This window comes from Gavialis gangeticus, unplaced genomic scaffold (assembly GCF_001723915.1).
Source record: "Gavialis gangeticus isolate Ggan-Ray unplaced genomic scaffold, GavGan_comp1, whole genome shotgun sequence".
Classification (NCBI taxonomy): Eukaryota; Metazoa; Chordata; order Crocodylia; family Gavialidae; genus Gavialis; species Gavialis gangeticus.
The window spans coordinates 59600-75261 of NW_017728986.1; the positions used below are offsets into that span (position 1 = coordinate 59600).

Sequence of the window (15662 nt, forward strand, 5' to 3'; positions counted from 1 at the left end):
CCTAGCGGACAGTGGGGGGGAGGGGCCAGTCCAGGGGGGTCCCCGAGGGCAGTCCCAGGTGCACGGCGGGTCCTGGGGGTGTTATAGGGGTCCGGAGGGTCTTATCGGGGGGTCCCCGGGGGGGTCCGTACTCGGTAGCGGGGCAGCACCCGCAGCAAGGCGCAGGCCAGCGCCTCGTCGCAGTGGAAGTTCCCATCGTGGGTGCCGAGGCGCGGGGCCCGGCCGGGAGTGGGACCCGCCATGCAGCGCGCCAAGGAACGGGCGGAGCGGACCAGCATGCCCATGCCCTCCCACCACCGCCATTGCGCATGCGCAGTCGCCGCAGCGAAGCCGCTGCCCGCAGCCGCCTGCCCGGCCGTCGGCGCCCCTTGGGGCGGGGAGGTCCTTTCACGACCCTGGGCCTGAGGGGGGTGAACAGGACACTGCACTCATCACACAGGGCACTGGGACCCCAGGGTGCACTGGCATCACCTGCAGCACCAGCTTGTGGGGCTTTTCTTCCAGCCACTGACCTGCCCCCAGCCCTCCCCTACAGGAGAAGGGGTGGCACGGGGCTCATACTGGGATGGACTGGGCCAGGGTGCACAGGGCGTCCTCATGGGAACTGGGACCCCTGCTGCAGGGACTGGCACCACCCCTGCAGGAAGCTGCAACCTCCCATGGCAGCCCCCACAACCCTAACCCTAACCCCTGGCCTACATGAGGCACATCCTGGACTATACTGGGATATGGCCTGTGAGGAGGTTTTCATGGGAACTGGGACCACTGGTCCAGACTGGCACAAACCTGTAGCAAAAGCCTGGATCCAACACACTGAAACCTCCCATGGCAGCCCCTGGACCATCCCTGCGTGAGGAGGGGTTGAATATTGCTCATTAAGGACTATACTGGAATACAGGCTACAGGGAGGTCTTCATGGGAACTGGGACCACTGGTATAGCCTGGCACAAACCTAAAGGAGTAAACCTGTCGGGCTTTTTGAAGCCAATGCACTGAAACCAGCTGTGGCAGCCCCTGGACCATCCCTGGGGTGGTTGAGGAGGGAACATACTGGAACATACTGGGATACAGCCTACAGGGAGGTCTTTATGTGGACTGGGACTGCTGGTATGGACTGGCACAAGCCTCTAAAGGAAGAGGAAGCCTGGTGGGCTTTTCCAAACCAATGCACTGAAACCTCCCATGGCAGCTCCTGGACCTTCTCTGGGGGCTTCAGTGCAAGGAAGGGCTGAATATTGCTCGTTCTGGAATATACTGGGATACGGCCTGGGGGGAGGTCTTTATGTGAACTGGGACCCCTGGTACAAACCTGCAGTGGAAGCCTGCAGGGCTTTTCCAAAGCCAATGCACCAATGACAGCCCCCGGGTCTTCTCTGGGGTCTCCCATGTGAAGCGGGGCTGAATATTGCACATACTGGAATATACTGGGATATGGCCTGCGGGGAGGTCTTCACGTGAACTAGGAGCACAGGTGTGGACCGGTGCCATGCGAACGGTGAGGAGCCCCCGTGAGTGTGGCAGGAATTCATCGCCAGCCTGAGAAGCCCCCGAACGGCCATGCTGATGTGAGCTTTCCACAAAGCGACAGGCTTTATTAATAAGGTAACAGCATATTACAGTTATGCATGTAAAACAGCATCCAGCGTCCTGTGCAAAGCTCTGAAGGAGATTTCACATTCAAACGTATTTCTTTCCAGCTCCTCATGTCCATTAGAAAAAGCTCAAGGCAAACAAGAGGGGACAGGGAAAACAGGCAGCAATCACCTCTAGTCATCGCTATAATTAAAAATAGAGATTTCTCGATTAGGTCTTCCTACAGATAAAGTGCACGGCGTTCCCGTCCTCTAGTACACAAGGCAACGACAGAAATCTGTTTCACAGTCAGAAGTGTCTCGTGGGATTGTATGTGCCTGTTTTACACGCCGAAGAGGAGGGGACGGGGGAGCGTTGCCGCGTCTACCAACCCAAAAGCAGCTTTAAATACGATTTCTAGGTTTAAAATTCAATTTACAGTTTACAATAAAGCATTTCCACCTATATTAAATAGTTATGTACATGTCAACAACCAATCATCCGATAATTTGTTGCAATTATTCCTTGGATTCATAACATATATGTATATCTATATAGATAGATATCTATCTATATAGATATAGATAGATTTATCTATCTATCTCTATCTATGTAGATCTACCTATATCCCTATCTCTATATATATAGATACATCTATCTATATCTCTACCAATATAGATAGATCTACAACTATCTATATCTCTATCTATATAGATAGATATATCTATATTTATCTATATATAGATAGATAAAGATATAGAGAGATACAGATATATATATAATTTTTTTATTAACAGGCTCAATATTAAAAAGCCAACCAACACTATCCCCCCACCCCCCAAAAAAACACACGTTCTTCTAGCTGAGATTATATCAGACCTGTGTTTTTTCTGGTCCCTGACGTGCTGAGTTTCTCTCAACATTTATTGCAGTGCTAATTCTTGCCCATGGCCTTTTCCATGCATTGGTTTACCCAGAACGGCAGACATGAAGCAGGATATACACAGAACGGACCTTCACGCAGCAGCTGTCGCTTTGTGGCACAGCAATGCTGATGTAAATCTGGAATTATAGGGGTAAGACGCAGTTTATAGCCGCCGAAAAATAATAATCGCAGCCGTGGCACGTCGGGTGGCTGTGCTGAGCTTGGGCTGAGAGCGTGCGGGAGTCATGGGTGTCATTCAAACACTGGGTTACATCACAGCTCATTCAAAAGGGTCTTTTGAAGGAAAAAAGGATATTTTTTGGAAAATTCCATTTCCAGAAACCAGGAAATCCCACAACATCAGACGTTTTCCCATTGAAGATGGGATCTGAGAGTTGTGAAATAAATTTAAAAAGAAAAGATCAGTTGTGGAAGCCACGTCCATTCCCTGACCACTTCCAAATTATATCTGGCCTCCTCCTATTTTTAAAGCCCCCTACATCTGAGCCCCTGAAAAGGGAACAGTCCCGTGCCTATTCGAAGCGGGAGCAGCTGGGACGAGGTCTCCCCTTCCACCCCAATGGGCTGGGGATGGCCAGCAGGTTGCGGGGCCTCGTGATGGCCAAATTTCCATCCTGAAGGAGATCGAGCTCAGTCCGGCACAACGCCTCTCCTCCAGTCTGCAAAGGGGATATGTTGCTAGCGGCACAGATGCAAAACACCAAGAGGCCTCCCATCATTTTCAGCGATGGCTGCGGGTGAAGTGCAGCCATAAACGTCCCTGCCCTGAACAGCTGCCAGTCTAAATGGCACGAGTGGGTGTGACGGGAAGGGGGCTCTGGTTTGGGAGGGCAGGGTACCCAGAGTTGGGTTGCTTACTTCCCATGGGAGCTCGGCTTGGGAACAGAAGACCTGATCCAAGCAGTAGCAGCAGCATGGAAACAAGGCGCATCATCGACAGCACGGCCAAGGGGCCAAGGGAACGGCAAGCCCCAGAAGAACATGGGTGGATCGCGTGGAGGAGGGAAGGCAAGGAGATACACAGCTGGATGCAGGAAACCTGTGGAGAGGGCTAGCTATCTCAGCAGCAGGACTGCAAGGAGCCTGGAGAGGATGGGGGGAGATGGAGCACGTTGGGGTCAAGAACAGACCTCTTCCCCCACCCTTCAGAAATGGGGCCCAACATGTTGCTTGGGTGCAAGCGGATAGGAGGCAGCTCAAAGGCGCAGGCACCACGGGATGAGTTGCTGGGAGGAGGGTTGGAGCCATTTTCGAGGCAGTGCTTCCTTATGGATAAATTGGGTGCTTGGCTAAAGGAATCGCTTCAGCACGTTTGGGGAACCATCCCGTTGTTTGCTCCCGCCCAGAAAGCTTTCGGGCTTCCTCTGGAGGTTGTTCTCCTTGGAAATGTCACTCCCACCCCCATGAAAAATTGCATTTGGCTTCACCCCCTTTATGCAAGAAGCTCAGATTGCAAGAGACTTTTGGAAGTTGGAGGAAAGAACAAGGATGCTGCAGTGCCCAGCACTGATTTAGCCCCAGAAGGAAACCAGGAAGAGACAGATGAGGCAGGAGGGTGGAAGCAGGTCCCAAGAGTGACAGAAAGTCACCAGGGCTGAGACAGGCAGCCTTCGCTGCAGGAAGAGGACAGGCATTTAGCAGAGCGCCGAGGCCGTGAAGCGCATGCATGTAACGGAGAAAGTCTTTGCAGACATTGAATTTTTGCTATGAGTGAGCAGGCCCAAGGAGACTGCTCAGACTGGGGGTGGAGGGGCAAACGACCCAGGAGGAGAACCAGGTAGCACGCAGGATCCAGCAGGACTAGATAAAAGACCGCAGAATGAAGCTGCAGAGGCAGATGAGACATCAGCAGCAACAGGTCACAGCCGGGATACAAGACACATCTGTGTTTTAAGGCACCAAAAAAAGCTGACAATTGTATTAAGACACAGTGATTTTCTTAGGAGGCTCGGGAGGATGGCAGGAGGGACATTCACTGCACTAGAAGCGAGCTCAAGGCACGTTGTTGTCCAAGGATCCGCTTTCATTCTTGCCCTTTTCGCAACAACGGCTGGGCTGAAGGCAGTTTGCCAGAAGAGGCTGGGCGTTATTTTAGACAGGATAATCTGTTTCCCAGGATAAATCCGAGGAGTTTGTTAATCATTCCAGACTCACGGATTTAAAAAAACATTTTTTTTTAACCCTGGGTATGAATCAAATTCCCCTTAGTAAATGTTTATAGACCCGTCTTAAAAAAACCCTCTGTCTTTTAAAAGACCGACATGTGCACATGCGTGCGCACACGCACACACACACGCACACACACACAGACACAGACACACACACACACTGCTACCCACGCTCCTGAACTCTGCCCATTTAAAGTGCGTTTGAGTGCTGACGTGCTGATACACCCTTTGAAAAAGCAGATGACGACATCACACCAGGGCTTTCCTATTCTTTCAAATTCAGCTTTTCAGGCATATCACCCTCCCCCTGTATATAGTTAAATACAATCCTGGATCTCCAGCAGCAAGTACCTGGATATGGAGGCTATTGGTACAGGTTGCTTTTCAGGGAGAAGTATGTGATGCAGCCCCAGGGACAAAACAAAAATGAACGTGGGGAGAAGTACTCTGATTTCATGTAACCCACAAGAATAGATGGGTGGAATCTAACAGTGAAGTCACTGTTTAGCCTCTGTTGTAGGCTAAATGCATTTTGCTTCCAGAATCAAGAATTTTGTGACTCTACACTTTGTTAAAATAGGGACATTTCCCTTGTCCCAAACCTCTCAGTCCAGGCGAATGCACACCCCTATAAGATGTGCTTGGAAATTTGGTATGTGGGAGAAATGGCTTGAAACACACTTGAGGCTTATGCTCGTCTGCTCCATGCTGGTGACTTTCTAGAGGCAAAATGCAACAAGAGCCTTCCAGTGTTAGTGCAAAAGATAGAGGAGGCAGCAGCTTGGCCATGCGTGAGCCGTCCGCTAGATGATTCTCTGGGATTAGAGAAATGAATATCTCGTTTGCAGTGGCAGCAGTGGCTGTCTGAGAGATGTTCAGGTTAGTAGATAGCAAATTTCCATAGTATACAAAACAGAGCCTCTCCTCTGCCATACAGGATATCCCACGTGACTCCATGCAGGGACCTGTGATGCTCTTGCTTCTCTGGCTGGCAGCTTCTCTTCAGTCTTGCCTTCCCTCTTCCTAGTGTCAGACTTTCAGGCACTGGAGATCTCTGCTTCTCTCCACCAGCCCCTACCAGTTGCTGTGGGTCTGGACAGCACTTTGCACAATGGGGCCTCTGATCTGATGTGTCTGTAGATGTGAGCACGATACAAGTGTTGGTATAGTTATGGTGGAGTCTGGGCCCTTCCCATGGTGGGAACAGGGCTCCTACACTGCAAAGAAAAAACTCTGCAGAGCCTAGGCTGGTTCATCTCAGGCCTGTTCTGGGTTGGGCCTGTCTATGAACGTTGCAGCGGCTTCCTTCCTTCATTATTGCAAATGTTCCTGCTGAGAAACAAGGACTCCTCTAGAAAAGGCTGCAATCTTGCTGCAAAATGGGGTCTTTTAGGGCACAGAGGGGGAACTCCATAGAAGCAGAGGGAGCTATCATAAGACCTCACACTTAGCAGGCTCAGCAGATCTGCCAAGCAGCCCTTTGTCGTCCAGATCACAGGCTGTCGGGGGGGACTGTAGGTCCCTGTGGGTTCTCCAATTTCTTATCTCGCCCACTAGTAGTGTTTGAAACATGGCAGGAGCAGACTTGGCACTGCTTGTTGGCTAGCGTGGATTCCTCTTGCTCTCTCGCACACCTGCATGGCACTTAACACCGCAATCCCTGAGACCGGGTGAGCTCAGACATCCTGTCCGTTTGTCACGTTAATGGCGATGCAGTGACCACAGCGTACCATGGCTTCGGAGCATCCTCCAATTACACGCGCCTGGCAAACAAAGCTCTCTCTGAGGAGATGGAGACTCAAGGAATCAGTCCCACCAAAGGCAAGTTTTTAAATTCTTCCTAGATCAAAACCTCTTTTTAGCGCTGAACAAGCAGGTGGTGCTCTGCAGCCAGCAGCAGAAGGCAGGGATTCACATGTGGGGATTTACTTTGAGATGGAACAAGGCAGAAACCCTACCTGAATGGCACCCAGGTACAAGTGTTTTAGGAAGGGGAATGGAGGGAGAGCTAGAAAAAGGACACCCTTCCTCTCAGCCAGGAACATCAGTTTGTGAGAAATCCCTGCCCATTTCTTCTTCCACATGGCCCAGCATTGGAGCTGCCAGTTTGAGGTTTTCCTTTGTAGAACACATGAACAAAGAATAAAAATAAAATAAAATAGGAGCTGGTGTGAGGCAGGGTCCGAGCACGAAGGTTGCAGCCAGCCTTACGACATCCAGAAAGGGATAAATCGGCCGCTTCCAGAAGGAAGGCAAGGAGAAAAGCCACTCAATGGAGGGGGGAAATAAATGCTTGGCTGGGTTGCTCGCCGCTCTGCAGAAAGCTGACCCAGGTGACTGCTGGTGCGCAGACAACACAGGACTTCCAGTAGTGTGAAAATGATCTACCTATATACAACCCCCTGCTAAGGGGCACCCCTCTCAATTTGCTCACCTAAGGGAAGCTGGCCTGACTTATCCTTTTATTTCTGGGTGCTTATCCCTGCATCCAGAAAAAGAATCAGGAGATTTCATTGCCGAAGACTTCCAGGACCAGTGGCGTGAGCTGCATGCTGTGCTCCGGCTGGAAGGAGAGGCAGCGGTACTGTTTGGAATGCTCCTCGTTGAGGCTCCGCAGATCCGCCAGCTTCTGGATCATCTTGGCGTAGAGCAAGCGACTGCCCGGGGGAGGATGTCGGCACCGGATGTAGCTCTGCAGGATATTGGAGAGGCGGTCCTGAAGAGTCTCCACTAGCGTGGTGTCCTGCACGCCGGGGCGGTCTAGGAAACACCATCATAGAGTTAGATCAAACCCAGCAGAAGTTTCCTCATTGTCAGGAGAGCTGGACAGGGACGTCCAGGGATGTTCATAGATTTATAGATGTTGGGGTCAGAAGGGACCTCAGAGGTCATCGAGTCCGACCCCCTGCCCTGGGCAGGAAAGAGCACTCGGGTCAGACGACCCCAGCTAGGTACTTGTCCAGTCTCCAAGGGCTTCAGGAGCTGGGGATGTTGGTGTCTGGGATGCTTTAGGGACCATGAATCCTGCATCTGAGCAGGAGGCTGGACCAAACTAACCTTGAGGCCCTATCTAACCCTATGGGCTGGATTCAAGTTGTAGGGAGGACTGAAGAGGCGACCACTTATTTAAGATAGCCAAGTATTCATCTCAGCACCCTTGCACTGTCACCACCCATGACTTCAGCAGGACCCTCTTTCCATCCCCATGCTGAGGGTGCAGTTCTCACGACCCTCTACCACATCCTCTGCAATCAGGTACTTTTTGCAGCCTGCCCAGGAGAAGGTCACTCACCAAAAAGAAAAAAAAGGGCTATTTCTGGCCAAAGAAAGGAGCTGTCTCTAGAATCCAGAGGGCCCTGCTGGCCTTCTCCTCTCTCTTTCACAGGGAAGGGGAATCCAGCTTAGGTTGACCTGCTGCCTGCAGGATCACACCCTGTGTCTCTCTCTCACACTCAGCAGTGGCTGAGGGAGCTGAAGTCATGGGCCAGGCTCTGCACGGTCTTAGCCATGAGTTTTGTAGGCCCCATTTTCTGGGTGCGGATGCAAGCTGCTCCCATGCTGTCTCGGAGCAGAGGACGTGCTGTTGGAGATGGAATCCCTCTTACCAGGGGAGAGGATGCAGATGGCCATGAGGAGCACGTGTTCCTCTTCGTGCAGGTTCAGCTTCTTCAAGCCCACCTGGAATTTCACAAGTGGCTCCAGCAGCTCCATGTTGTGACCCGCTAGAAGACAACAAAATGCACCTGTCAGGGCAGCTCTTTGCCACTGGTAGCAGCAAAGCCCAATGTCACAGTGATACAGGGGTGGGCAAGTCCCTTAGCTCAGTGGGGGCAGTTTGGTCAATGGGAAAGGCTGAATGTTTCTTCACCAAACTGCAGCAAGGGAGGTTTAGGTCGGATATTAGAAAAAACTCTCTCGCTAGGAGGGTGGTGAAGCACTGGGACAGGTCACCCAGACAGGCGGTGGCATCTCCATCCTTGGAGGTTTTTAAGGCCCAGATTGACAAAGCCTTGGCTGGGATAATGTAGTTGGGGCTGGTCCTGCTGGACCTCCTGAGGTCCCTTCCAACCTCAGGACCTCCTGAAGGACCTCCTGAGGTCCCTTCCTATTTTTTATCATTTGATGATTTCTAAATGCCAGGTCTCCTGACAGAGGAAGCAACTAAACCTTTGCTGCTTGGTTTTTACAGAGAGATGTGAGCCTGCTGCTCTAGCCAGGAGGTCCTCTCTCCTCCTGCAGCTCCATCACCATATCTCAATCCAGACTCAGAGCTCTAGGAAGAATTTTGTATCAAGGCCTCTTTCCAGAGCAAAGACTCTTGCTACGTCGTGAGGTTTGGGAGAAGGGGCATTGTCTTGGTCTGTCTTTCAGGGATTCAGCACACAGCTGGCATCTTGCACATTCACAAAAACCCCGCTCCTTCAGGAAAAGCCATCGTTAGCACTTGCAAAGTTTGGAAAGTTCTGCACATGGACTCCAGTCAGCTGGTGTCTGAAGCCGGGATTGGGAAGATGTACAGTCGTTCTGTGTCTTACCCACATGCCAGGTATCTGTACTCTGTGACCAGCAGACTCTTTACATGCACGGTGGCTTGAGTTTCCACCCCTCTTCCACCAATAGGTTGTTTCCCTGCATTTGCTGTCATAACAGGAGTGCATTCTTCCTCTGCTAATCTGTCTAATCTGCCTCCCTTTACTGGTACAGAGATAGCAGCAACTCAGGTGGAGATGCGGGCATTTAGGTTTCAAGGCTAGAACGGACTGTTCTCACCACATCCTCCGTATGCCTCCACAGCACAGGTCTGAGAGTCTCCCTCAGGGCTTCCTGCACTGAGCCAGTTAGCGTGCAGTTGAATTAGAGCCTCTCTCAAATGTTACTCTTGCTGCCTTCCCAAAGCAGCTAAGAAACATAAGAGTCTAAGTTCCATTTTCAAAAACTGACCTCAGCATGTAGGAGGCACTGGACCCAGTGACTTTCAAAAAGATTTTAGACTCCTAAGTGCCCAGGTGACTTAAGGCAATCAAGACTTGTAGTAGAGATGATATCTTTTATTAGACCAACAAGACAACCTGGATACCTGACAGGTGACTTAAGAGCCTTTGAAAAATTAACCCCCTACCACATCCCAGAATCTTGATTTCAGGGCTCCCAGTGACTGAATCCAATTCATCCCTAGGGTGGCTTAGTAAGAATCACAGAAAAGGAGAGTTGAAGGGACCTCAGGGGCTCACATCTAATGCAACCCCCTTCTCAAAGCAGGACCATCCCCAACTACATCATCCCAGCCAAGGTTTTGTCTAGCCAGGTCTTAAAAACCTCCAAGGATGGAGCGTCCACCACCTCTCTGGGTTACCTGTTCCAGTGTTTTACTTCCCTCCTAGTGAGAAAGTTTTTCCTTATATGTAACCTCAACATCCCCTGATGCAACATGAGACCATTGCTCCTTGTTCTGTCAGGCATTTACATCTTCTTTTTAGTTCAATTTTTTCCCTTTACTTTCAACCTCCAGCCACTGGCTCCCGTGTCACCTCCACCAACTACATCCATTTCAGACAATCTTTTTGTGTGCGTGCGTGTAAGACAGATCAAGTTGCCTCTTGACCTCCTCTCCAACAAACTAAACAGCCTGAGCTCCTTAGCTTCATTTTTCAGGCAAATCTTCTTGACTCCAAGGTTGTACTTAGCTCCTTAAAAATGTTTAATATAAAATTAGCGTTGAACACAGGCTCCTTTTTTGGGAGTGGGAACACTAAAACAAGTAGAAATAGGTGGAGGAGGAGGGGATAATGCCTGCAGGGAGAACTTCTTGGCATCACATCATGCCCTAAGAGATTAGGGGATCTCTCTCTTTCCCCAGACATCTGCTGTTTTTCAATATTTGAATGGTTATTTTCCAATTACTGATTGGATCGTTCTATGTTCATACTGTTCAATGTGCATCTTTTGCAGTGCTCATGGGGCTCACGTAGGAGGTAAGTTCCCATGCAGCACCAGTCAGCTCATCTGTCTGTTATTGCTGTATCTTTGTATCCTCCCCAAACCTACGCGAATCTCCAGTTACATCCTCAAAAGTGGAATCAGCAGATTGTTGCATTTAAGGCCTGGAGAATCAGACCTGGACACAGTTTCCTCATCCCTCATGTCACAGAGCTGTCACGGACCGGTGCTGTTCTCAGGGTAGGCTGGCATTTAGAAGCCCCCTTACCTTGGGTAACATCACTGACTTTGTATTTGAAGTCATTGCTGCCGCAGTTCCATGACATGTCCTCCAAGGTGAAGGACTGATTTGAGCGGAGCATAATGACTTCAATGGCGCTGGACTTTAGCAGGGCGATCTGATCTTCCGCCGTGAGATCCCTGAACACAGGGAGAGAAGGGAGGAGAAAGAAAACCAATGAGACCTCAGATCTAGTTTGCAAACTACCAAGTGTCAACTTCCCCAGTTTGGAAATACGCCTGCAAGCAAAGAGCCACTTGTATGATAATTGTCCTCTGCCTCCTCTCCAAAAAAAAAGAAAACTGCTGGGGCTAAGGGAACCAGCATGGTAAAGTGAAGTAAGAACTGAAGTCGGAGTGAGACACTTGTGATTTACAGTAGTTGGCCCACATTTAAAATGCTTAACTGAGCTTGGCGTGGGGGAGAAAAAAGGACCCTAGTATTATTTGGTAAGCCAGGGGCTCGCTTTGTCATCTGGCCTTATTGGTATGGCAGGAACACATTAGAAATCCCGCTCAAGCTCGAGATTAATGTTGGGACTGAATAATGATCTGTCCCTGCCAGCAGGGAGATTAGAGAACCGCAGCTGCTGGGCCTGTCATTTTCAGAGAAAAACAGAGCACTTGTGTCCTGCAGCCACGGGAAATGGAGCCCACATTGTCGTCATCATTCAGATGAGCTTTTTAGCGCTAAGTGCCTTTAGCAACTGATCCTGAGAACATGAGGATTATCAGCCAGTAGCATCTGATGGTGCCCCTTCCCCTTGCAGTTGCATCTCTCCGAGCAGTTCACGCCAGCATGGCTTTCTAACCTGGCACTCTGTACAAAGCACCTTCGCTATAAGGACAGCTTCGATCCAAAGCACAAAGCAGAGACAAGACCCCCACACCCATGCACACCCTTCTCACCTGAACCCAGGGATCATCTTGGCAAAGCCGATCACTTTCTGTATACTGTAGCTAACCAGGTCGGCCAGGTGGGGAAGCATGCTGAGGGGCGAAAAGTTGATGCTCATAGATGGGCTCTCTTCAGGCTCACTCAGCATCAGGTTTGAGAACATGCCATGCTCCACTGAATCTGGGGAAGGGAGGTAGCAAGTTTCAGACTGGTTGCACAAAAACTTTGGGGTCTTCAGGGGAAAAGTTAAGTGAGGGGAGAGTCAAGCTTCACAACCATGGTAGCCGCCTCCCACGTGGCTTTGGCCAGGGAACAGCATGGCCAAAATAAAAGATGGGCAGAGTGAAGAGTAGCCTGTTGCAGTGAGCTATGCAGGGAATCGCAGGCTTCCCTGGAAAGGCAGCTGCACCCAGGCAGGAGAACGCCGGAAGCAAAAAGACCAGCTGTAATACTTCTGTTTCAAATGGCCTGTCACATTTATCCATACCCGGTACCCGCTCCCCAGCCACCCAGAGCCCTGTCATGTCATCATTTCCTGGCACCTCACACCCAGCCACCAACACACCCCAAGCTATAAATTCCCTACTACCCCCTGGCAAAAATTCACCCCCAGCAGGACCTCCCCTCCACGCTGGTCCCCATCACCCCCAGCTTACCCACATCCTATAACCCACCAGCAAGGCCTCCACAGCTCCACCCCAGCACCTGCCAGCCCAACCAACAGCAATCCTAGGCCCACAGCACCCTTTGGTGCCCTGTGGGCTTCACAGGCGGCAGCCCTTCTCGGAGCCAGGCTCCTTCCTGCTGAATTCTGGCACCAGAAATTTTAAATACATCACTATCTGCCTGAGCTCGTTTGAGGGTGATGCCTTGCAGGGAATCTGTCTTCTGCCAAGACCCATTCCATCACCAGCACCCTTCCCTTGAGACAGCAGAGGTTGTTTTAGGGCTGAGGAAGAGAGGACACTATTGGGGCTGAATTTCCCTTTCTTTGATAAACTTCTGCCATCTGAGCTGGTTGCCGGCAAGGCGAAGAGATGATACAGCCCCGTGCCAGTGCTCAGGTCCCTGGGCTCTTTAGGAGAGGTTACAAAGAGGTCTTCTTTGCAGGCTCTGACACAAAACCTATGGCACAGTGCAGCAAAGCCCTTGATGCACTTCAAGCCATGAATAGGGACAAGAGTGCACTTTGGGGCTTTGCTGGAGTGGAGGATTTCACTTCAGAAAGAAAGCATGCGAGTCTGAATCATCACTCCCTTCAAAAACCTATGTCAGGCTTTGTCTCTTGCTTTTCTTTCCCCCTGTGGCTGCTATTGGCAGAGGTGCCCCTGTACCACGAAGTACCTGGAGAAGAACCAAAAGGCTCCGAGGAATCTTCCGATGAAAAACCCTGCGTCAGGACAGATGATGACCTGGTCAGTCTTTGGTCCTCGCTGGATCTCACAGGAGGCTGGAAGAGAAAGGAGGTGCTGCTTAGACCTCACAAGGCTGACAGAGGATGGCTGCATTCTCCTTTATTCTGTGTCTTCCCAGCTACCACAGTGGGGTTCACACACATTAGTCCCCACTACAGAGCGGCGTACGACAGAAAGAGGCTGTTACTGGCTCGGGATTTGGGTGGAGAGCTTCCAAAGTGCTCGGCATGGTACGGTTCTGGTTCCAATGACATCAATGTGCCAGAACAAGGAGCAATGGGCTCAGGTTGCAGCAAGGGAAATTGAGGTTGGACATTAGGAAAAACTCTCTCGCTTGGAGAGTGGTGAGGCACTGGAATAAGTGCCTCACCACTCAAAGAGGTGGTGGCATCTCCATCCTTGGAGGTTTTTAAGGCCTGGCTCAGGGATGATCTAGTTGGGGCTGGTTCTGCTTTGAGCAGGGGGTTGGACTAGATGTGACCCCCTGAGGTCCCTTCCCACCCTCATTTTCTATGATTCTATAATGCAACCATGCTTTTGGAAGCCCCACCCGTGGTGCTTTAGATTAGGGGTGCTCAACCCCCAGCCTAAGGGCCAAATCTGCCTTGCACAGCCATGGCATCCAGCCCACAGAGCTCCCCACAGGTCAGGAAATTTGGTGGTTGGGGAGCGGTGGCAATTCATACTGCCAAATTCCCAAGCCCTGTGTGGCTGGGTTGGGACCAAGCCATACCCTCTTCCCCCCTCCCACACAGCTGGCCATACCCCTCATTGCTGCACAGCTGGATCAGGCTCACCAGCTGTTTCTGGCCTGCGGAGAGACCAGGCACTGCCCTTCCAGCCCATGGGACCAAAAGGTTGAGCTCCACTGCTTTACATTGGTCAGTGCTGATTGCTTCCCACAATACTGTGTCAAAAGTATCAGATCACTGGGTTTTTACAGACACCCACTCCCCATTGTGGGTGAGCACATTTTGTCCCAGAGATGGTATATTTTCATGGTAATGCCCCAAATCTGAATGAGAAACATTTCAAAGTCTACTTCCAGTAGCTACAACCACAGGTATTTTTACTTCGAGATCCCCATTTCCAGTTCTGCTTGGTCACATCGTTTCCTTTGCAGGACATGGGTTAATAACCATTGATGATTAACTATAACTAGAGAGTGTGTGAAAGGTCTCAAGCAGGATAGATGTATTCTAACTAGGGGGAACTTGAGAGAAACCCCCCGACCCCATGCCAGATTTAAAACTAGGAGCATGCTTGACTTAATGGGATGGATCTTCAGCATGTTCTATCAAGGACATCTATGGAGCTGCATGAGTTTGGCTTAACTGAAGCGCTTGGCATAATAAAAAATATACACTTTATGGACAAAAAAAGAGACATCCAGTCTGACGTGGACCACAGGACCCCATGCCAATCTTGCAGCCAGGCTCCTTCATGCTTTCCAAAAAGACACCCAGCCCTGACTTAAACAATTCGGACTCTGGAAAGTGGAGATGGCTCTTCGTAACAAGGGTCTGAATTACACAGGGGTGATGTGCCAAGAGAACAAGGCTGAGGGCCGGGGAGACGCTTTCACACGGAGTCATCAAACTGGCAACTGAGCTTGGGCGTTCTCAGTCGATGGGTCCTAAAAAAGGTGTCAGGGGTTGTGGCCTCCACCTCCCGTTATGGTTATGGGTGAAATTTCTCCTGAAACTGCATTGTTAGACAGGGTGACAGCAAGGAAGAGGCTGAGAACTGAGAACTGCTGCTCGAAACCCATCAGAAGTCACGATCCAGACTTATTTGCCAGCAGATGGCCTCATTGTCATAGTGGATGTGTGGGTTTGGCTGGAAGGAGAGGAGAAAACACACACACGCACATACACCGGACCCCGGAGCCTACCCGGAACTGGGTGAAGTCAGAGTAGGTCGGGTCGTAGGTCTTGCGATGGGCCTCGAGCAGGATGTCGATGACGTTCTGCTGCTCCTCCGACAGCTTGGGCTTCATGCTCTCTTTCAGTGCCTCCTCCTCCTTGCGCTTCATTATCATCTCTCTCTTCCTCTGGACCTCCTCGTCTGTCAGGATGACTGTTCGCAAAACACGTTGGGTAGTAGCAAGATGTGGGGGGTGGGGGAAGGAGAGAGAGAGAGAACAAGAATCAAAAACCCTTATCCTGGAGTTGCCCACAAATCCCTAAAACTTAAGCATCTCCTAGCATCTCCAAAGACTGTGTCAGAGATGAAACCATATCCCTCTTTTGTTGCCACTTAAGACCCGTGTTTTCTCCCTTCTGCTGTAGATCTCCTGAAACAGAGGGTCTCTGCTGGGTGTCGAAGCCTCCTAAAGTGACATCCTGTCTCAGCTTACCCCCAGAAACTCTGGGTCCAGCCAGAGGTCAGGTCAGATTTTTCTTTTCTCTTTAAAGATGTCGCACGTCTGTCTGAAACACCAGTCA

At 50.6% G+C, this 15662-nt stretch overlaps 2 protein-coding genes across 2 annotated transcripts in view; both read right to left on the bottom strand.

Annotated features, from left to right (window-relative positions):
- CUNH12orf10 (chromosome unknown C12orf10 homolog) overlaps window positions 1-286 on the bottom strand; it is a 3929-nt gene extending 3643 nt beyond the window's left edge. The window contains exon 1 of the mRNA XM_019514112.1: window positions 132-286. Within this exon, the coding sequence (XP_019369657.1) occupies window positions 132-284 (153 nt within the window). The 5' untranslated portion in view covers window positions 285-286. The remainder of the gene's footprint in view (window positions 1-131) is intronic.
- Window positions 287-6811: 6525 nt separating this feature from the next.
- The window catches only part of VDR (vitamin D (1,25- dihydroxyvitamin D3) receptor), a 99351-nt gene continuing 90500 nt past the window's right edge, over window positions 6812-15662 (bottom strand). The window contains exons 6-11 of the mRNA XM_019514099.1: window positions 15110-15294; window positions 13145-13250; window positions 11812-11980; window positions 10892-11043; window positions 8292-8408; window positions 6812-7446 (exon numbers count right to left, since the gene is read on the bottom strand). Coding sequence (XP_019369644.1) covers window positions 7187-7446; window positions 8292-8408; window positions 10892-11043; window positions 11812-11980; window positions 13145-13250; window positions 15110-15294 — 989 coding nt within the window. The 3' untranslated portion in view covers window positions 6812-7186. The remainder of the gene's footprint in view (window positions 7447-8291; window positions 8409-10891; window positions 11044-11811; window positions 11981-13144; window positions 13251-15109; window positions 15295-15662) is intronic.